Consider the following 22,526-nt stretch of genomic DNA (forward strand, 5'->3'; position numbering starts at 1 on the left):
TTCTCACTCTCCTGTCCTGCGGTGAAGTTGATACTCGACAAGACTTATTGCTTTCTCCAAGTTGTGGCGCCAAGCACCCATGTCGGACTTCCATCTGTTTAGCCCCAAATCATTTGAGCTCGGGAGGTCCAATAGCGGCAGTCCGACGACCCAGCAAGGCCCGAACCCCAGGTTTGAGGACTACGAGTCGTCCTCCATCGACCTCGAGACAGCCTCAAATCTCCGTCCAGATAGCCGACACAATGTCAGTCGAGCCGGCAGCAGCAGGAGCAGCAGTATTGCGGACAGCCCTTCTGTCTACAAGACAATACATCGGTAACGTCCTCTACTTACCGCCACCAGCCACCAAACCGTCATGCTGCTGTCGCTGAGACCTGTTGTGTAACCCAGTGTACGGCGCCTGGTGATAGCCACTTTGGGTAAGCCGTCTCATGCTATGGTCTTGCCTGGTTACTCGGCGATGGCCTAACGATGCAATCCCAGATGATCCGTACACGCTTGACCAGCTGCGAGAACCTCGAATGAATGTCGTCGTCGTCCGGCCCCTCGTCAATCGCCTGTACGACCCGGATGATCCATGGATGGGTAATCGTCGCCTAACCTCAATTGCTTACTCAACCAACACACACTGATGCTCGCTGCTAGTGTACTGTCTTCTAGCCAATCGAATTCAGTTCCTCCGTGAGCAGTCGAGCACCGCCCACCAGACTGTGAGCATCGCTCGCGCTGCATTGTGTGAGCTGGTAGCCACGCGCATCTTGCGACGTTTTAACGAGGAACACTCCGGGCCCATAGGTCTACTTCTTCTCTCGCATATTCTGGTAAACGGGTTCGACCCATTCCAAGGCGCGCCCATAGACATTGAGATCGAGCATCGGCGTCGCCAATGGCCAATACAGAAACGCCATGGGGAACCCGAACGTCGACTTACTACGCTGGAACTGGCCATCATTTCCGAGAGCAAGGTCTTCGTCAGTTCCTTTGCATGCCAGAAGGTGATTGACGCTGTCTATGAAGGCCGCGTCGTGTACACGCCCATTAGCTTCGTCGATATCCTCCCTGACCACTACGAAAGCTGTCCCATCTCACTCTACGATCCGAGACAGGCGCCCTTCCTGGACCAGACTCGACTCACAGTACCTCGCGTGCGAAATTTCATCGAGCTATCCCAATTCCTGGTCTTGGTATGCCTTTACATTTTGACGATGATGCATCGCAGTAGCTCCCAAGCAACGGTTTTTGAGTATTTGTTCTGCATCTATGCTAGTGGCTGGTGCGTCGACGAATTCGCATCGATGATTGATCACGGATGGGCTGTTTATTCCCAGACTCTTTGGTCCTTCTTGGATATTGCTTTCATCAGCATATTCGGCATCTATGCCATGTGCCGATTGCACGATGGGTCCATGGGGACCATGGCCGACGGTTATGGCATGCAAGCACTCTGCGTCGCTGCACCCATCTTACTAACAAGACTTGCCTTCGCTACGATACCCGACAACATCGTCTTCATCTCCATCTATGCCATGCTCAAAGACTTCACCCTCGTCACCTTCCTTGCCATCTGGTGTTTCACGGGATTCCTACTCTCCCTTCTTTGGCTAAACAGCAGTGCCTCTGCCCCAGACGAGAACCCAGCCTGGGCAACAGTGTGCAAGTGGCTGCTCTGGATCTGGTTCGGCCTGGACGGTACGGGAATCGACCATAGCGCCGAGTTCCACCCTATTCTGGGTCCGGCCCTCATGACAGCATTCGCCTTCTTGGGCAACACCCTGTTCCTCACCATCATGGTCGCCGTCTTGACCAACATTTTCTCCAAGATCATTGCCGACGCTCCCGCAGAGATCCAATTTCGACGCGCCGTCCTCACCTTTGCCGGCGTCAAGAGTGATGCCATCTTTGCCTACCCGCCGCCCTTCAACCTCCTCGCCTTGCTCTTCCTACTTCCCCTTAAGGCCGTCCTGACCTCGCGCAAGTTCCACGAAGTCAATGTCTTCCTGATCCGTACCCTCCACACGCCGACCCTGCTCCTCATCGGCTACTTTGAAAGGCGGAGCACCTGGGGTGGCAGTCTTCACCATCGCTCGCGAAAGTCGTCGCTCCTGCGCTGGAATTTCAGCGGGTTCTCCCCCACACGGGGATATCCAGGCCGTCTTCCAGGCCCCGCCGCCCGAGGATGTTCAGAATGAGATCGAGGAGCTAGATGCCCTGAGTGATGTGGGCTATGCCGAGAGCGAGCTCATATCCCCGAGGTCGCTTTCGCGCAGGAGGACGCCGCGGACGGCACGTCGGAGGGGTAGCAAGTTGCCTTCGCCGCCTGCTATATTCCCGCTTTCCAGTGCTTTGGGAGGCAACCTGCTCGTCGTGGCTCGCACTAAGCACCACATCAAAACGCAACATCCCCATTGTTCTAGTCTTATTCTGCCATTAGCCAGCCTACCTGTCCCCAAATGCTAAATACTCACAAATTTGATTCTCAGATACACAATAACGTGGTTTACCATTGAGTGGCCCGTATCATTGAGTGGTCCACTTTTACCATTTCTCGACACTTTTATAAAAGTTATTTTAACCACGACACTTTAAATTAATTAAAACTACTCGCTATCCGAATCGCTATTTAATTTTATATCTTTTTCACATGTTCGCGTATTATGACCTGTTTGGCCGCAAATGCTATAGCGCCTGCCGCCCGTCGCGCGCCGCTTTGATGAACCACCATTTTCGCTTTCGTCGGTCGCTGGACGCTTCCCTTTTGCCTTCTCGTCCTGCAGCCTTTGAGATTCCTTAATTGTAAGGGCGCTTCCAAGCTGGACTCGCGATTTTTTGGCTTTCCGGCGCTTCGAAAGGGCTAAATTGGCCTTTTTTAAAGTACGCATCCGATTATATATAAAAGTTATTTTATAAGCTATTTTAATTATATTTTTCGCTATTTAATTTATTATATTTAAAATCGACGTCGGAGAGTTTTTTTAATAGGTAAATACCCTTTTTTTAATATAAATAAAATGCTTAATTATTTATTAAAAATTAAACAACGTTTAAAGGTCGTAAGTATTAGCCGTCCTCGGACGGGATAAGCTAAGTGTAAACGTTCGGAGACGTATATTTAGTTTATTAATTACTTTATTCGGGTTATAAAGTATTAAACCGGATATATTAAATTTAAATTTAATGTTAATTTTCGTAAAAATAACGAAATATGTAGTTTTAAACGCGATAAAGAACTCGAGTTTCGTAATATAGTTTATTAAGGCCTTAATAAATAGCTCGATTTCTTTCGAATAAGCACGCTTTAAAAGCGAATAAAGTGCTATATCGAGAGGTTAGAGCAAGTGCGATAAATGGGGAGGTATATTAATAGTGATAATGTCGTTATTTTAGCAGTATACCTCGAATTCGGCCGAAATGTAGCTTTCGTGGCCGTTAAAAATTAAGAGGCGGTAACGACCCTTCGTTTACGATTTAGTATATTTATTAAAGTGTTTAATTTAGTTTAGGCCTATCTTATTATCGGTTTATTTATTAAAAGTCGGTTTAATTATTTAATCGCCTAGTAAGCTATTTTCGCGCGATTAGTTCGCGAGGTAATATTAGCCTTAAACGATTAAAAAAGGCGGAATACACTAGCTTTGCGAATTAATATATTTAATCGCCGTTAATTATTCTCGATTACTAGGCTAGATTAACTTTGCTTTCCCACGTTAATCGGCGCGTGTTACGACGAGGGTTAACCCGATTATGTTTATTATAAAGCCGGTCTTATCGAAATTCTATATATTTTTATTTAAGATGCCGTATTTAGCTTTTATATTCGCGATTAGTTTAAATTAGCCGGAAATAACGTTCGGATTTTTATAAAGGGCCCTTTAGTAATCGTATCGACGATTTATTCTAGTTTTAAGGTTTAAGTTACGGTTAATAAATCGCTTAACTTAATGCTTACCGACGTGTTCGCCGCCGCGCGACGCGGTAAAGAGATTAGTTATATTTTTTTACACTAGCGATTTTAAGAGATATTCCGCGGGTATTTAAATTAATTATATATTTACGAAATATTTCCTTTTTATTCGTATTTAATTTATACCGTAAGTGTTAAATATCGTGTCGTAAGGTTCGGTTATAAATTCGGTAACGTAAAGTAGTTTTAAAAACGTCGTATACTTTTATAATATTTTTTTTATTTAATAGATTTAAAGGTTTTTATGTCGTTTAAATAGTTAAACCGATCCGGTTTTTTTAAATTAAATTAAGCATTATAGTTATAAAGTTATTACGCGTTAAAGTTTAATAAAGGTTAAGAAATAATAAGGGTGAACTACTTAATAATACGGACCACTTAATGGTAAACCACGTTATACTTTTTTTATTTTAATCTCGAGACTGATCAAAGTATTTAGTGACTAAGAATGGCGGTGCCTTCGTCGCTATCGGAGAAATCCTTTAAGGTAAATTTCGCGAGTGAGTGTATGTTTAATTGCGAATTCGTTTATGGGATAATTCCTTTTATTGATAGATAGACCTGTATTCACATCTTTTTTTATGACATGAACTACCTTAATCCTGTTTATGTTATCTTCTCCGGAAGTAAGAACCTCTTTTGACAAAAGCACAGGATACGGGCGAAACCTACCCGGACATTTTCGACACGATGCCTATCCTAGAACACGAACATTGGGAAGACATCTTCACATGGATTGAAGAACAACCTTCCAGGGGAGATTTGACGATTAGCCAATCGGAGCCTTACCGCATCAATCGAGTTTCCGTCTGGCTGCACGACTTCTCCGGGCGTCTTGCTGTCCGCCCTCCCTTTGTGGTCCCTACTGGGAACAAGAAGGATGTTCATCAGGGCAGTTTGAGTCGTCCAAGTGCCGCGAAAGCCAATGCTCGCGCAGTCGCGGGTGCCAGCCCCCCGTGTCCCACGCCAGTTCCGCCCACTCAACAAGAAGGAGATGGCCGAACTGGGGAAACATGCGAACGACCGCCTTTGGCCCTACTTGAACCGCTCGAAGGATTACTGGTGGCCGTGGCCGTGGCAGGATACCGGCGATATCACGATGATGATGTCGTCCGCCGTGGGATGGCTGGCGGGGACTGGAGCCATTGACGACTATGAGCTGGCCACGACGTACAAGTGGAATACTAAATTTCCGTTCCAGGACCCCGTCAAGGTCGTGCTGGATGTCGCGTATCGCGGGGACGCCATCATGCGCGGCCTGGGGTCGCCGTCCGAGAACGTCAAGGAAGGGGAGATGCAGCAGTGGTATACGAGGCACTACCTCGTGAGTAGCAACTGGGATATGGGAGCAGTTGTTGAGATCCAGAATAGTAAGCCGAGGCCGGGCACGATCGACGTCGCCGAGGTGCAGGCGCTGCTGATTCTTCTAGATCGGCAGACTGTCTATGTGCTGGAGAAGCAGAAGCTACGGGCTTGGGTGGTTTCGATGAAGCGCGGCTTTTTCCGCGTACTGGAGGCGTACCTCGACCAGAGCGTCGACCGCTTCGCGTTCCACTTTTCGATCCGGAGCGAGCGTCATTTCCGGAAGAGGAAGGCGCTGGATGGTAATGATGAGGAGTGGAAGTGGCTGCTGTCGTGGATGCTGGCGCAACCCATGTGAATGGGGGGCCCTGATACGGAATTCCAGCCAACACCCGCCGGAGATGCCGGTGACGGTCCTGAATAGGGTGCTGAATTCCCCCGGTGAACGTTTGAAAAGGGGTTACTACCGGAGAAAGGATTTAGGCCTACATAATGACCACCTTATAAAATGCATGTTTTTTATACTCAAATCGATTAATGACTTTCCACCTTCACTCATTTTATCCGACCACTTTGTTCAAGGGATATACTTATCATTCCCACAAAATGCCGATTCTTAGTGAGAAGGATTTCCTTGATCTTTTCATCTGGATAGAGAACAAACCCGCAATGGGGTTTATCGACATTACCCATGACCAACCTCACCGCGTCAATAAACTGTCCATCTGGGTGCACGATCTCAGAAAGGATGCCTCTGTCGCCCCTTCGTCGTCCACTTTGGAAGCAAATGACTCGTCGGATAGCTCACCCCATACCACCAGCACCGTCGCCTCCAAGCCCCGCATCCAACCACTATTCCGTCCCCTCAACGACAGCGAGCTGGCCCTGTTGAAGCGGGATCCAGACACCGCATTGTGGCCCACGCCAAAGTGGATCGTGGGATCATGGCTCTCCCAAAGCATCAGCGAGATCACGAACAATCTCCAAGACGCCGTCGGCCACCTGACCGGGTGCGCGCCCGTAACCCCCATCCTCTTAGAAGAGAAGGGCCGCGAGAACGTCGCCAAACGGAACCCGTACCCCTTCCCGCTCCCGCTCAACATGGAGCTCGACGAGGAGTACCGCGCCGACCGCATCATGAAGGGCTGGGGCTCGCCCAGCCAGAACCTGCGCGGCGAGCCGCAGCACTGGAACGCCAAGAACTGACTGCTGGACCAGGGACCCGCGACCGCGTACATGGGCGCCGTCGTCGAGATGTACGGCGAGGAAGTGCACGATGCAGCGACCGCTCTCGATGTGTGCGAGATCCAGGCGCTGATTATCCTGCTGGATCGGCAGACGGTGGCGGACCCGGACAAGGAGAAGCTGGGGGCTTGGTTGGTTTCGATCCAGCGGGGGCGCGGGTTCCGGGTTCTGGAGGCTTGGCTGGATCAGGGGGTTGATGAGTACGAGTTTCACTTTGCGGTTCGGGGGGTGGAGTGGCCGCTGAATGAGAGGGGAGTTGAGAAGACGGTTGATGGGAGCACGGAGGAGTGGAAGTGGCTGCTTTCTTGGGTTTTGGCGCAGTCTGTTGATGGTGAGGGTCGTAACTAAAGTTTGTACTGGACTTGACCAGGTACCATTTAGGGGTAGGGGTTATGGAAAGGGCAAGCATTCTGTCGTTATGCTATAAACAGGACAGTATTGCTATAAAGGATTTGATATTTGCTATATAAGGTGGCAAGGTAGACGATATATCATAACTCTTAGTTTCAGCTCTCGATCACTATTATCAAAGGTTTCGGTTGTATATCACTGAAGCTTAAGGGTCTCCCTATATATCCCCATATATGCCCACGGTTGGCGGAATTGGACTCGAAAGTGTCGAGGTACCAGACAAGTGGCACGAAGCTGTAATGACCAATCACATTCTACGATGTCTCGCCGGAGATACAGTTGTACAGTACTCACGCGGCCACTGGCTGCTTCATAAACAGCCTAACCTCGGAGATAGTAATACTGCTGTTTCGCCATTGGTACCATTCGAACGAAAGCGGTTCTTTGATCGGAGATAGCTTGCCAATTTGCAGTGTTAATTTATATATAATATCTTCGATAAACGCCTACTTTCTTTCACATTTTCTACTAAACTGAAATTAGCTTTGTCTCTGTTCGTAGAAGAGCATAGTCACTTTTAGCTAAAACGTCTCAAGACAATGGCTACTATCCTATAACACCAGTACTGGGGGATCTCTTCACTTGGATCGAAAACCAGCCTGCAACGACAAATCTGAAGGTCAGCAAACAAGCGCCCTACCTCATCAGTCGACTCAAAATATGGCTGCATGACCTCCTCCCAGAAGCCGCCGCTCCCAATGGGCCCGGATGCAGCGTCCAACGTCAGTATCGTCCTCTGGCAGAGAAGGGTGAAATGGCCTTTCTGGAGAGCGACAAAGACGTAGCATTGTGGCCCAAGCCAGATTGGCTCATGGAACACTGGCCATCACAGACGATTAGCCATATCACTCTCCGCCTTGCACAAGCCCTTGGCTACATGGCCGGGCGTGCACCCATCAGTGACGAGGTGTTGGAGACGTACGAGTGGAATTCAAAGGCCCCGTTCCAGGTGCCGGTCAATGTCGTGTTGAACGACGAGTATCGAGGCGACTGCATCATGACGGGCCTCAACTCCCCCTCGGAGAACAACGGACCACCGCACATCAACGAGGGACGCGGCCTGCAGCACTGGAACGCGAGGAGCTACATCGTGCACCAAAACGGCGACATGGGCGCGGTCATTGGGATCGAGGACAGCGAGAGGACGCCCGGCAGCATCGATATCTGCGAGCTGCAGGCGCTGATGATCCTCCTCGACCGGCAGACGGTGTACCACCCCGAGAAAGCAAAGCTCCGCGCCTGGGTCGTCTCGGTCAAGCCAGATTACCTCCGGGCGCTGGAGGCGTACGTGGATCAGAGCGTCGACCGATATACATTTCACTTTTCCATCGTGGGCGAGACGACGTGGGAGGAGCGTGTGACGAGGAATCTCGAAAGCACTGATCCCCAATGAAAGTGGCTCCTGTCCTGGGCTTTCGCGCAACCCATCGACTAAGGAGATATTTGCTTTTCTATTATGTTTATCCAGCAACTTGTTCCGTTATAGTTTCTATAGAAGGCCTAGATTAATAACACATCACGTTGTGCAGAGGGAGTGCAACCAGAAGCAGGGACTAAATATGTGTCACATCGTATCATAGCTCAGTAAACCAATCCTATCAGGCATCCATGTCAGTATTACCTGTATTGCACATCGCCATCAACTTATCTATCCAGTCTCTTTGAGAACGCACCGGACGCCTCATGGCCAGCTATTTTGCCCAGCGATTTACTTACCTGTGCTTCCCTCCCCGTTAGCTTTCCACCAAACCGCCTCTTCCTCCCCCTTCTTCTGTCCCTGCGTCGTCTTCTTCGCCTCCCCTGACAAGCCCCCTTCATACAAAAAATCGCACATCCGCCCCCTCTTCCCCTCCGCCTCATCCCTTACCAACTGCAGCACCAACTCCCGACACCCCGCCCCCTCGCAATGCCCGCACCCGCACCCGGCCCAAACCGTACAAGCCAGACAACAGCGCACATGCCCGCACCGCGCGCACGTCCAGCCGACCTGCGGCATCTGTTTCTTGTCGTCGCGGTGCAGGCACTTGCAGCATTGGAAGGGCTTGGTGAGGCACGTGCGGGAGCACGCCGTGTTCAGGTCCGCGGGCCACTCGACCACCATGCTCTTGGCGCACGGCGTCGTCGTCCGTTTCGACGACGCGGCCAAAGGGGAGTTCTGGAGCAGGGAGCGCGCGCGCGGGGGGCGCAGTAGTCCCATGCCATGGTGACATGGCCGCAGGGGGTAGGGGCCGGTGAGGTTCTGCTGGCACATGGTTGATATTTGTTGGTTGGCTTTCTTGCTGGTTTGGGTCAGTAGTAAAGGGGTAGGAAAAGGGGTCGAAAAGTTACGACACGCTCTGATTGCTCGGGCGAAGAAACCGGACATAACAATGCCTGGTAAGAGTAGAGGATGGGCGAAAACGGAGCAATGCTTGGGCGTGCTGGTCAATGGCTAAAGATTGGTTTGCCTCTCAGTAGGACAGGCAGTGGGACCAAGGGGGCTTATATAGCGAGTTCCTTCATAATGGATTGTGTAAATATCCCATTGTTCCGTCGTAGAACCACATACAAAGAAGATAGATGTGACTAGTAGTCGAGAACACGCTGTCGCACCTCCCGGGTTTAGCCCCCTTGCCCAATTAGGCATCGCGCGACCGGACAACCCTGTTAGCTTAACGTAAATACGTATATAAGACGTCCTTTCCGTAAAGTCCCCTCGATGTATTCTTAACTTTCCTGCTCTCTTTTTTTCTTATAAAATTAACCCCGAAAATTAATATACTTATTAATAATTAAAAGGACCTCTCTTTTATTTCTTTTATTTTTATTTACATTTTAACTTAATCGATCTTTATTATTATTATTATTATTAACTTTTTTTTAATCGATAATTTTTTTATATAAGTTACGTTAATAAAAATATACTCTTTATTATAATTTCGAGGCTAATTTAAATATTAATTACCGGTAACGTACCTTATAAGCGAACTGTGTATATAAGCGAGCTGCGCACTTTTAATTAACTTTACTATAATTAACGTTAACGTGATTTATCACTACGCGACGTATATTACTTAGCGACGTATTTAAATTTAATTTTAATATAATTAAACTTTAACGCGTAATACCTTTATAATTATAATGCTTAATTAATCTTAAAAGATCGGATAGTTTTAATAATTTAAGCGATATAAAACAGACCGAATTAAATAAACTAAAGAGTAGTAATAAAAGCTTATAATATACCCGAATTAACTTTACGTTATCGAATTTACGGCCGAACTTTAAAACGCGAAATCCGACCGAAACAACGTAAATTAAATTTAATTAAAAAAAAGGTATTTCGTAAGCATATAATTAATCTAAATATCTAAAGGATGCCTCCTAATCTCGCTGGTGTAGAAAATATAGCTAATCTTTTTACCGCGTCGCGCGGCGGCGACCGCGTCGGTAAGCACTAAATTAAGCGCTTTATCGACCGTAACCCAGACTTAAAAATTAAAATAAATTATCGGTATAATTACTTAAAAAGCTTTTTACGAAAATTTTAAAGTTATTTCCGGTTAGTTTACGCTAATTGTAAATATAAAAGCGAAATACGGGATCGTCGATAAAAATATTTAAAATTTCGACGAAACCGGTTTTATAATAAATATAATTAGGTTAATACTTATCGTAATACGCGCCGAGCGGCGTAAAAAAGCGAAGTCGGTCCAGCTTAATAATCGGGAATAGGTAACGACGATTAAATATATTAATTCGCAGGGCTAATATATTTCGCCGTTCTTAATCGTTTAAAATTAATATTACCTCGTGAACTAGTCTCGCGAAACCGATTTACCGGGCGACTAGGTAATTAAACTAATTTTTAATAATTAAACTAATAACGAAATAAGCTTAGATTAAATTAAATATTTTAATAAACATATTAAAGCGTAAACGAAAAGTTTCCACCACCTTTTGATTATTAATAACTACGAGAGCTATATTTCGGCCGAATTCGAAATATACTACTAAAATAATAATATTATCACACTCGGTATACCTCCTTATTTATCTCACCTACTTTAACCACTCGATATAACACTTTATTCGGCTTTAAAGCGTACTTATTTAAAGGAAATCGAGCTGTTTATTAAGGCCTTAATAAATTATATTACGAAGCTCGAGTTTTTTATCGCCTTTAAAGCCGCGTATTTCGCTATTTTTATAAAAAATAATATTAAATCCGGATTTAACGTTTTTAATTTAATCCCTTATAATCTCGATAAGGTAATTAATAAATTAAATATATATCTCCGGACGTTTATATTTAACCTATTTTATTTAAGGACGGCTAATATTTACGACCTTTAAACGCCGTTTAACCCTTAATAAATAACTAAGCACTTTATTTATATTAAAAAAAAGTGTTTACTTATTAAAGAAACTCTCCGATACCGATTTTAAATACGGTAGATTAAATAACGAAAAATATAATTAAAATAGCTTATAAAATAACCCTTATACGCGATAAAATATATATATTAAAAAAGGCTAATTTAGTACTTTTTAAGCGCCGGAGAATTAAAAGGTCGCGAGTTTAGCTAAAAAAGCTTTTACTATTAAGGAATTTTAGCAGTTACAGGATGAAAAAGTAAAAGGGAAGCGTTTAGCGCCCGATGAAAATAAAAATAAGGGTTCGTCGAAACGAAGGGCGACCGGTAAAAAGCGCTGTGGTGTTTACGGCGAAATAGGTTATAATACGCGAATATATAAAAAAATATAAAATTAAGCGAGGAATCGGATAGCGAATAGTTTTAATTAATTTTAAACGTTATAATTAAATTAATTTATATAAAAAGGTCGAAAAATAAAAAAATACGTCGCTAAGTAATATGCGTCGCGTAGTAGTAAACTACGTTATTATTAATTTAATTTTAAATTTATAAGGGTTTTTAAAACTATTAACCCGTAAACTTTAAAAACGAGATTCCTTTTATATTTTCACTTAATAAATTACGATCTTATTAGATTCTTCCGTAGGTAATTATATCTTATTTTTCACTCTTAAATACGCTGCTTTCTAAGCTTAGCGAGACTCCTCGCGGGGTAAAAATAAACGGTAATATTAAACTCTTACCGACTTTTATTATAAAGTCGCTAATAAAGCTAAAGGTATTAATAAATAGCGTAAAAGGAGTTAATTTTAAAAACTTAATCTTATTTATTAATAACGACGAATTTATTAATAATAATAATAATAAAATTCACCGGACGTAAGTTTTTTTTAATTTTAAATAGAACGATCTTATCTTACCTCCACTGCCGGCTTTTTTTCGCTAATGGCGCTCTTAATCTTAAACACTTAAGCTTAAAGAACGTATTTTTCACCGATACGCCCCTAGTTAAGTTAAATTATTTAATATCCTTCGAGGTACCGTTATCACGGTTTATACCGGGATTTATTTCCGCTATTAAGCTTTTTAATACCTTAACTCCTTTACCCTTAAAAAGCTTAAAAGGGTATTTAAAAAGCTAACCTTAAATAAAGGCGGCTATAAAACATCGGAAAACGTAAACGAGTATCGCTTATCTTTTTTAATATAATATAAATAATTATTTAAATTAATTTATTAAAACTTTTCCTAATATTATTAATCGAGTTTAAACGATATCGAGAGAAACGTTAAATTTATTTAAACTCTTTAAATAAAGTATAATCGACCCCCTTTTAAATTATTAATTAAAGTATAAAAATAATATTACTTTTAAAAATATAATAGTTATAAGTATAAAATATATAATAAAGGAGATAAACGAATTACTTATACTTAATAACGATAATAACTTTAATAATAATATTAATAAAAATAATAATTATCGCCGCTCTTTAAATTAAATAATAATAGCCGATAAATTACTTATATTTAAACGTTAATATAGTTTACTACTACGCGACGTATATCACTTAGCGACGTATTTTTTTATTTCTCGACCTTTTTATATAAATTAATTTAATTATAACGTTTAAAATTAATTAAAACTACTCGTTATTCGATTCCTCGTTTAATTTTATATCTTTTTTATATGTTCGCGTATTGTAACCTGTTTCGCTATAAACACCACAGCGCCTTTCACCGGTCGCCCTCCGTTTCGACGAACCCCTATTTTTATTTTTATCGGGCGCTGAACGCTTTCTTTTATTTTCTCGTCCTATAGTTACTAAGATTCCTTAATAGTAAAGGCTTTTTTAAACTAAACTCGCGATTTTTTAATTCTCCGGCGCTTAAAAAGTATTAAATTAACCTCTTTTAATATATATATCTTATTATATATAAAGGTTATTTTATAAACTATTTTAATTATACCCTTCGCTATTTAGTTTACTATATTTAAAATCGGCGTCGAAAAACTTTTTTAATAAATAAACACCTTTTTTTTAATATAAATAAAGTACTTAGTTATTTATTAAAGATTAAACAGCGTTTAAGGGTTATAAATATTAGCCGTCCCCGGATAAAATAGGTTAAATATAAATATTTAGAGACGTATATTTAACTTATTAATTACCTCGTCGGGATTATAAGGGACTAAATTAAAAGCGTTAAATCTAAATTTAATATTATTTTCCGTAAAAATAGCGAAATACGCAGCCTTAAAAGCGATAAAAAACTCGAGCTTTATAATATAATTTATCGAGGCCTTAATAAACAGCTCGATTTTTTTTAAATAAGCACGTTTTAAAACCGAATAAAATGCTATATCGAGTAATTAAAGTAAATAAAATAAATAAGGAGGTATACCGAGTATAATAATATTATTATTTTGGTAATATATTTCGAATTCGGCCGAAATATAGCTTTCGTAGTTATTAATAATTAGAAAACGGTGAAAACCTTTCGTTTACGCTTTAATGTATTTATTAAAGTATTTAATTTAATTTAAACTTATTTCGTTATTAGTTTAACTATTAAAAGTCGGTTTAATTATTTAGTCGCCCGGTAAATCGGTTTCGCGGAACTAGTTTACGAAGTGATATTAACTTTAAACGATTAAAAACGGCGGAATGCATTAGCCCTGCGAATTAATGTATTTAATCGCCGTTGTTTATTCCCGATTATTAAGCTAGACCGACTTCGTTTTTTTACGCCGCTCGGCGCGTATTACGACGAGTATTAACCCGATTATACTTATTATAAAGCCGGTCTCGTCGAAATTCTAAATATTTTCGTCGACGATCCCGTATTTCGCCTTTATATTCGCGATTAATATAAATTAATCGAAAATAACTTTAAAATCTTCGCAAAAAGCCCTTTAATAATCGTACTAACGATTTATTTTAGTCTTTAAATCCGGGTTACGGTCGATAAAACGCCTAACCCAGTGCTTACCGACGCGGTCGCCGCCGCGCGACGCGGTAAAAAGATTAGCTATATTTTTACACTAACAAAATCGGGAGGCATCCCTCGAATATCTAAATTAATTATATACTTACGAAGTACCTCTTTTTAATTAGATTTAGTTTATATCGTTTCGGTCGGATTTCGCGTTTTAAAATTCGGCCGTAAATTCGATAACGTAAAATTAATTCGAGTATATTATAAGCTTTTATTACTACTCTTTAATTTATTTAATTCGCTTCGTTTCGTATCGTTTAAATTATTAAAACTATTTAATCTTTTTAAAATTAATTAAACATTATAATTATAAAAATATTACGCGTTAAAGTTTAATTATATTAAAATTAAATTTAAATGCGTCGCTAAGTAATATACGTCGCGTAGTAATAAACCACGTTAACGTAAAAGCGATTAATCTTAACGATTAAATTTATTAACGAGTTAATACTTATATCGCGATAGTCTCGTTAAAAGTTAAATAATTAAAACGTTACTAATATTTTATTTAACTTCTTCGATTATTATCTCTCTTTTTAACCTTATATTTTATAAGGAAATAATAATCTTAAACGATATAGTAAAATACGTTATAAAAAGCGGGAGTTAATATTTTAAATATAGTTTATATTAAATAAACGCTAAGGTTTAACGTATTATTTTTAATATATTTTTAATATTAAGTTTTAAAATTAATTAACGTAGTTTACTATTAAACGGGCTATATTATTAAGCGGGTCACTCTTTTTAATTTTTAATACACTTTAATTTTAATACGTAATATCTTTATAATTATAATACCGATTTAATTTAAAAAAAATAGAATTATTTTAATAATTTAAGCGACGCGAAATCCGATAAATCCTTTAAGCGAATAAGCTACTACGAAAGTATATAACGTTCCCCGCGCTATTTTAAATTACCGAATTAATAGCCGAATTTTACGACGCGAAATTCGATATTTATAATATAAATTAAATTTAATAAAAAAAAGGTGCTTCGTAATTATATAATTAATTTAAATACCCGAAAAAATACCTTTTAATTTTAATATTATGGGAAATATAGTTAATTTCTTTACCGCGTCGCGCGGCGGCGACCGCGTCGGTAAGTATTAGGTTAAGCGCTTTATCGATCGAAACTCGGACTTTAAGACTCGAATAAATCGTTAATACGATTATTAAAAAGCTTTTTATAAAGATTTAAGTATTATTTCCGGCTAATTTAAACTAATTACGAATATTAAAGCGAAATACGGTATTTTTAACGAAAATATTTTTAATTTTAACGAAACCGGCTTTATAATAAATATAATCGGGTTAATACTCGTCGTAATACGCGCCGATCGGCGTAAAAAGGCGAAGTCGGTCTAGCCTAGTAATCGGGAATAGTCGACGGCTATTAAATATATTAATTTTTAAAGTTAATGTATCCCGCCGTTTTTAATCGTTTAAAGCTAATATTACCTTACGAATTAAGCTCGCGAATACGATTTACCGGGCGACTAAGTAATTAAACCGATTTTTAACGGCTAGATTAATAACGAGATAAGCTTAAATTAAATTAAATATTTCGATAAATATACTAAGTCGCGAACGAAGGGTCGTTATCGCCTTTTAATCCTTAACGATTATAAGAGCTATATTTCGGCGTAGTTCGAGGTATATTATAAAGATAACGATATTATTACGCTTAATATACCTTTTTTATTTTTTTACCTACTTTAATTATTAAATATAGTATTTTATTCGCCGTTAAAGCGCGCGTATTCGAAAGAAATCGAGCTGTTTATTAAGGCGTCGATAAACTATATTATAAAGCTAGAATTTTTTATCGCTTTTAAAGCTACGTATTTTATTTTTTTACGGAAAATAACATTAAATCTAGATTTAACGTATTTAGTTTAATACCTTATAACCCGAACGAGGTAATTAATAAGTTAAATATGCGTCTCCGGACGTTTATACTTAGCCCGTTACGTTCGGGGACGGTTAATATTTATAACCTTTAAACGCCGTTTAATTTTTAATAAACGATTAAATACTCTACTTTTATTAAAAATAAAGTCTCTATTTATTAAAAAAGCTCCTCGACGTTAATTTTAAAAACTATAAACTAAATAACGAAGGGTATAAATAAAATAGTTTATAAAATAACCTTTATACGCGATCGAATATATATATTAAAAAAGGCTAATTTAATATTTTTAAAGCGCCGGAGAGTTAAAAAATTACGTATTTAATTTAAAAAGGCTTTTATTATATAAAAATTATAAAAGCTACAGGACGAGAAAGTAAAAAGGAAGCGTTGAGCGACTAATAAAGGTGAAATAGGGGGTTCGTCGAAGCGGAGGGCGACCGGTGGAAGGCGTTGCGGTGTTTATGGCGAGACAGGTTATAATGCGCGAACATGTGAAAAGGATATAAAATTAAATAGCGATTCCGATAACGAGTAATTTTAATTAATTTAAAACGTTATAATTAAATTAATTTATATAAAAATAATATAATATAAAAAAAGTGGCCCGCTTAATAATATAGCCCGCTTAATAGTAAATTACGTTATATATTTAAAGTAAGAAATAATATAAGTTATAACGTAGTTTATTATTAAGCGTATTATATTACCGAGCGTATTATATTTTTAATTATTTATATTAATTAAACTTTAACGCGTTTTATTTTTATAATTATAATGCTTAATTAATTATTAGAATATCGAATCGTTTTAATAATTTAAGCGATATAAAACCCTTTAAAACTTATTAATTAAAAGGTTACTACGAAAGCTTTTTAAGTTTTATAAGCTTTTATAAGCTACCGACTCCACGGTCGAACTTTACGACGCGATACCCGACCGAATAGATTAAAATTAAATTTAATTAAAAAAGAAGTACTTTCGAAATATATAATTAATATAAATACCCGAGGGATATTTCTTAACTTAGCTAATGTGGCAGATATAGCTACTCTGCTCACCGGGTCGCGCGGCGGCGACCTCGTCGATAAGCACTAGGCTAAACGCTTTATCGACCGTAACCCGGATTTAAAAACTAAATTAAATCGTTAATACGATTATTAAAAGGTTTTTATAAAAATTTTAAGGTTATTTCTACTTAATTTACGCTAATCGTAAATATAAAGATTAAATATGGCGTTTTTAATAAAAACCTTTAAAATTTTAATAAGACCGGCTTTATAATAAATATAATCGGGTTAATACTCATCGTAATACGCGCCGATTAACGTAAAAGATCTAAGTTAATTTAGTTTAATAATCGGGAATAAATAACGGCTATTAAATATATTAATTCGTAAAATTATTATATCCCGCCGTTTTTAATCGTTTAAAATTAATATTACCTCGTGAATTAATCTCGCGAAACCGATTTATCGGGCGACTAAGTAGTTAAACCGACCGCGAATAATTAAACCGATAACGAAATAAGTTTAAACTAAATTAAATACTTTAATAAGTATATTAAAACGTTAAAAAAGGGTCGTTACCGCCTTTTAATTATTAATAACTATAAAAGTTATATTTCGGCCGAATTCGAGGTATATTATTAAAATAACGATATTATTATACTTAATATATTTCTTTATTTATTACACTTATTTTAATTACTCGATATAGCACTTTATTCGCCTTTAAAGCGTGCTTATTCGAAAAAAATCGAGGTTTTATTAAGGCCTCGATAAATTATATTACGAAGCTTAAGTTTTTTATCGCTTTTAAAACCGCGTATTTCGCTGTTTTTATAAAAAATAATATTAAATCCGAATTTAACGCCTCTAATTTAATCCCTTATAATTTAAACGAAGTAATAAATAAATTAAATATACGTTTTCGTATATTTACACTTACTTCGTTACGTTCGAGAACCTTTAATAATTACGACCTTAAAACGCCGTTTAACCTTTAATAAACGACGAAACACTCTTTTTTATTAAAAATAAAATCTCTGCCTATTAAGAAAGCTCTCCGACGCTAATCTACGAAACTATAAACTAAATAACGAAAAATATAAACAAAATAACCTATAAAATAACTATTATATATAAATAGGTTCGTACTTTTTAAAATATTAATCTAGCCTTTTTTAAACGCTGGAAAGTTAAAAAATCGCGAGTTTAGCTTAAAAAAGCCCTTACTATTAAAAAATCTTAGAAACTATAAAATAAAAAGGTAAAAGAGAAGCGTTTAATAATTAATAAAGGCGTGCGATAAGCGCTAAGCGCTGTAATATTTACGGCGAAACTAATTATAATGCGCGAATATATAAAAAGGAGGTAAAATTAAGTAACGATTTAAATAACGAGTAATTTTAATTAATTTAATACGTTAACGTGGTTTATTATTAAGTGGCCCGTATTATTAAGTGGTTTACCTTTACTACTTTTCGACCTTAATTAAACTTTAACGCGTAATAATTTTATAATTATAATGCTTAATTTAAGTTAAGAAAACCGAATCGGTTTAACTATTTAAACGACACGAAAGCCTTTAAATTTATTAAGTAAAAAAAATACTATAAAAATATACGACGTTCTTAAAATTATTTTACGTTACCGAATTTATAACTAAACTTTATAACGCGATATTTAATACTTACAGTATAAATTAAATATAAATAAAAAAAAGGTACTTCGTAAATATATAATTAATTTAAATACCCGCGGGATATCTTTTAAAATCGCTAATATAAAAATATAGCCAATCTCCTCACCGCGTCGCGTAACGGCGAGCGCGTTAATAAACACTAGGTTAAGCGCTTTATTAACCGAAACCCGAACTTTAAAACCCGAATAAACCGTCGGTATAATTATTAAAAGGCTCTCTATAAAAATTTAAACGTTATTTCCGATTAATTTAAACTAGTCGCGAATATTAAAGCTAAATATAGTATCGTTAACGAGAATATATAAAATTTCGACGAGACCGGCTTTATAATAAATATAATCGGGTTAACCCTTATCGTAACACGCGCCGATCGGCGTAGGAAAGCGAAATCGGTCTAGCTTAATAATCGGAAATAGTCGACGGTGATTAAATATATTAATTCATAAAGCTAATATATCTCGCCGTTCTTAATCGTTTAAAACTAATATTACTTAGCGAACTAAGCTATTAAATACGATTTACCGGGCGATTAAATAATTAAACCGACTTTTAATAAATAAACCGATAATAAAATAGGCTTAAACTAAATTAAACACTTTAATAAATATATTAAATCGTAAACGAAAGGTCGCTACCGCCTTTTAATTCTTAACGGCCACGAAAGCTATATTTCGGCCGAATTCGAAATATACTACTAAAATAACGACATTATTATAATTAATATACCTCCCTATTTATCGCACCTACTTTAACCTTTTAATATAACACTTTATTCGCCTTTAAAGCGTACTTATTCGAAGGAAATCGAGCTATTTATTAAAGCCTCGATAAATTATATTACGAAGCTCGAGTTTTTTATCACGTTTAAAGCTGTATATTTCGCTATTTTTACGGAAATTAACATTAAATTTAAATTTAGCGTATTTAACTTAATAACTTATAATTTAAACGAAATAATTAATAAATTAAATATACGTCTCCGGACGTTTACACTTAACCCATCCCGTCCGGAAACGGCTAATACTTACGACCCTTAAACGCCGTTTAACCCTTAATAAATAACTAAATACTTTATTTATATTAAAAAAAAGATATTTACCTATTAAAAAGCTCTCCGACGCCGATTTTAAATATAATAAACTAAATAACGAAAAATATAATTAAAATAATTTATAAAATAACTTTTATATATAATCGAATATATACTTTAAAAAAGGCTAATTTAGCCCTTTCGAAACGCCGGAAAGCTAAAAAATCGCGAGTCCAGCTTAAAAGAGCCCTTACGATTAAGGAATCTCGAAGGCTGCAGGACAAAAAAGCAAAAGGAAGCGTCCAGCGACCGACGAAGGCGAAAATAATAGTTCATCAAAACGGCGCGCGACAGGCGGCAGGCGCTGTAACATTTACGGCTAAACAGGTCATAATGCGCGAACATATAAAAAAAATATAAAATTAAGTAACGATTCGAATAGCGAGTAGTTTTAATTAATTTAAAATATCGTAATTAAAATAACTTTTATAAAAATATCGAGAAATAATAAAAATAAACCACTTAATAATACGGGTCACTTAATAATAAACCACGTTATAAATAATAAATTAATAATAAACTTAAACTTATTATTTATAACGTTAATATTACCTCTTTAAAAAGCTTTTAACGTAATAAACTCTTTATTCCCTATATTAAGGCTTTATCGTTTTAAGTTATCGCGAAGCTTATAATATCGAATAACCTTATTTTTAACACGGAAAATTAACCGCTTTAACTATTCTTTCTTTTATTAAAGGGTTATACACTTAATCGGGCCTGTGTTCTTTATTTAAAAAAATACATCGAATAGTTATTAAACTTAAAGTATTAAAAGCGTTATTATAAAAGGCTAAGTAAGTAATTATACTAATAAAATTAAATATTAATTTATATATTATAATAAACTAAAAGATTATATTAAATAAAAAGTTAAGAATAATTCCGAAATTATCGTAATAAATAATATTTACGGCGTCGAATTATTATTTATTCCCTTATAATATATAAATTTTATAGCTATAAAAAATATATTTTAACCGGTCTTTAAATAACGTATTATTATAAGTCGAATATTTTTATAGTATAACGCTTTTAAACGACTATAATTAATAGTTTTATAAGTTAAAATATTATCGAGTAACGTAGTTTATTACTACGCGACGTATATTACTTAACGATATATTTTTTTTACTTTTTAACCTTTTTATATAAATTAATTTAATTATAACGCTTAAAATTAATTAAAACTACTCGCTATCCGATTTTTCGCTTAATTTTATATCTTTTTTACACGTTCGCGTATTATAACCTATTTCGCCGCAGATACCACAACGCTTGCCGCCCGTCGCGCGCCTTTTTAATAAACCACTATTTTTACCTTTATCGGGCGTTAAACGCTTCCCTTTTACCTTCTCGTCTTATAGCTATTAAGATTCCTTAATAGTAAAGGCTCCTCTAAGCTAAACTCGCGATTTTTTAGCTCTTAGGCGTTTAGAAAGTGCTAAATTAGCCTCCTTTAATATATATATTTTATCGCGCGTAAGGGTTATTTTATAGGCTATTTTAATTATATTTTTCGCTATTTAATTTACCGTATTTAAAATCGGCGTCGGAAAGCTTTTTTAATAAATAAACACCCTCTTTTTAATATAAATAAAGTGCTTAGTTATTTATTAAAAAGTTAAACGGCGTTTAAAAGTCGTAAATATTAGCCGTCCCCGAACGAAATAAATTAAATATAAGCGTTTAAAAACGTATATTTAATTTATTAATTACTTTATCGGGATTATAAGGGATTAAATTAAAAGCGTTAAATTCGGATTTAATGTTATTTTTCGTAAAAATAGCGAAATACGCGGCTTTAAAGGCGATAAAAAACTCGAGCTTCGTAATATAATTTATCGAGGCTTTAATAAATAGCTCGATTTCTTTAAATAAATACGCTTTAAAGCCGAATAAAGTATTATATTAAGTGATTAAAATAAATAAAAAGGTATACCGAGTATAATAATATTATTATTTTAATAATATACCTCGAATTCGGCCGAAATATAGCTCTCGTAGCTGTCGATAATTAAGAGGCGGTGGGAACCTTTCGTTTTCGTTTTAATAACGTGGTTTACTATTAAGTCGAATATATTATTAAATTGAACACTTTTATTACCGACTTATTTAATTAAACTTTAACGCGTAATAATTTTATAATTATAATGTTTTATTTATTTTAAAAAGAACGGATAATTTTAATAATTTAAGCGTTACGAAACGGTTTAACCCGAATTAATTAAAGAGCTACGGCGAAACACTATATTATTTTATTATTTACCCTTAGCGACCGATTTTACGGCCGAATTATATAACACGAAATCCGATATTTAAAATATAAATTAAGTACGATTAAAAAGAGATACTTCGTAAGTATATAATTAATTTAAATACCCGAGGGATGCCTTTAAAGATAGCTAGTATAAAAAATATGGCTAATCTCTTTATCGCGTCGCGCGGCGGCGACCGCGTCGGTAAGCACTAGGCTAGGCGCTTTATCGACCGTAACCCGGACCTTAAGATTAAAATAAACCGTCGGTACGATTAT

At 37.3% G+C, this 22,526-nt stretch overlaps 5 protein-coding genes across 5 annotated transcripts; 4 read left to right on the forward strand and 1 right to left on the reverse strand.

Moving 5' to 3' along the window:
* Nucleotides 1–79: 79 nt before the first annotated feature.
* Nucleotides 80–5,621, forward strand: PG997_010896 (uncharacterized protein; the record flags this gene model as incomplete). Its single annotated transcript, XM_066815211.1, has 6 exons — nt 80–315; nt 391–419; nt 484–585; nt 646–2,064; nt 2,120–2,364; nt 4,899–5,621. 6 exons carry the CDS (start codon nt 80–82, stop codon nt 5,619–5,621), a joined length of 2,754 nt encoding a protein of 917 aa, XP_066664501.1.
* A 311-nt stretch (nt 5,622–5,932) lies between these two features.
* PG997_010897 (uncharacterized protein) lies at nt 5,933–6,469 on the forward strand (the record flags this gene model as incomplete). The annotated part of the gene is made up of 1 exon (XM_066815212.1): nt 5,933–6,469. The coding sequence occupies one exon, from the start codon at nt 5,933–5,935 to the stop codon at nt 6,467–6,469; it is 537 nt and encodes a 178-aa protein (XP_066664502.1).
* A 30-nt stretch (nt 6,470–6,499) lies between these two features.
* Nucleotides 6,500–6,856, forward strand: PG997_010898 (uncharacterized protein; the record flags this gene model as incomplete). The annotated part of the gene is made up of 1 exon (XM_066815213.1): nt 6,500–6,856. One exon carries the CDS (start codon nt 6,500–6,502, stop codon nt 6,854–6,856), a length of 357 nt encoding a protein of 118 aa, XP_066664503.1.
* Nucleotides 6,857–7,673: 817 nt separating this feature from the next.
* PG997_010899 (uncharacterized protein) lies at nt 7,674–8,312 on the forward strand (the record flags this gene model as incomplete). The annotated part of the gene is made up of 1 exon (XM_066815214.1): nt 7,674–8,312. One exon carries the CDS (start codon nt 7,674–7,676, stop codon nt 8,310–8,312), a length of 639 nt encoding a protein of 212 aa, XP_066664504.1.
* Nucleotides 8,313–8,627: 315 nt separating this feature from the next.
* PG997_010900 (uncharacterized protein) lies at nt 8,628–9,170 on the reverse strand (the record flags this gene model as incomplete). Its single annotated transcript, XM_066815215.1, has 1 exon — nt 8,628–9,170. The coding sequence occupies one exon, from the start codon at nt 9,168–9,170 to the stop codon at nt 8,628–8,630; it is 543 nt and encodes a 180-aa protein (XP_066664505.1).
* Between the last annotated feature and the right edge of the window lie 13,356 nt (nt 9,171–22,526).

This window comes from Apiospora hydei (assembly GCF_038363865.1).
Source record: "Apiospora hydei strain CBS 114990 chromosome Unknown utg000008l_segment0_segment0, whole genome shotgun sequence".
Taxonomy (NCBI): Eukaryota; Fungi; Ascomycota; class Sordariomycetes; order Amphisphaeriales; family Apiosporaceae; genus Apiospora; species Apiospora hydei.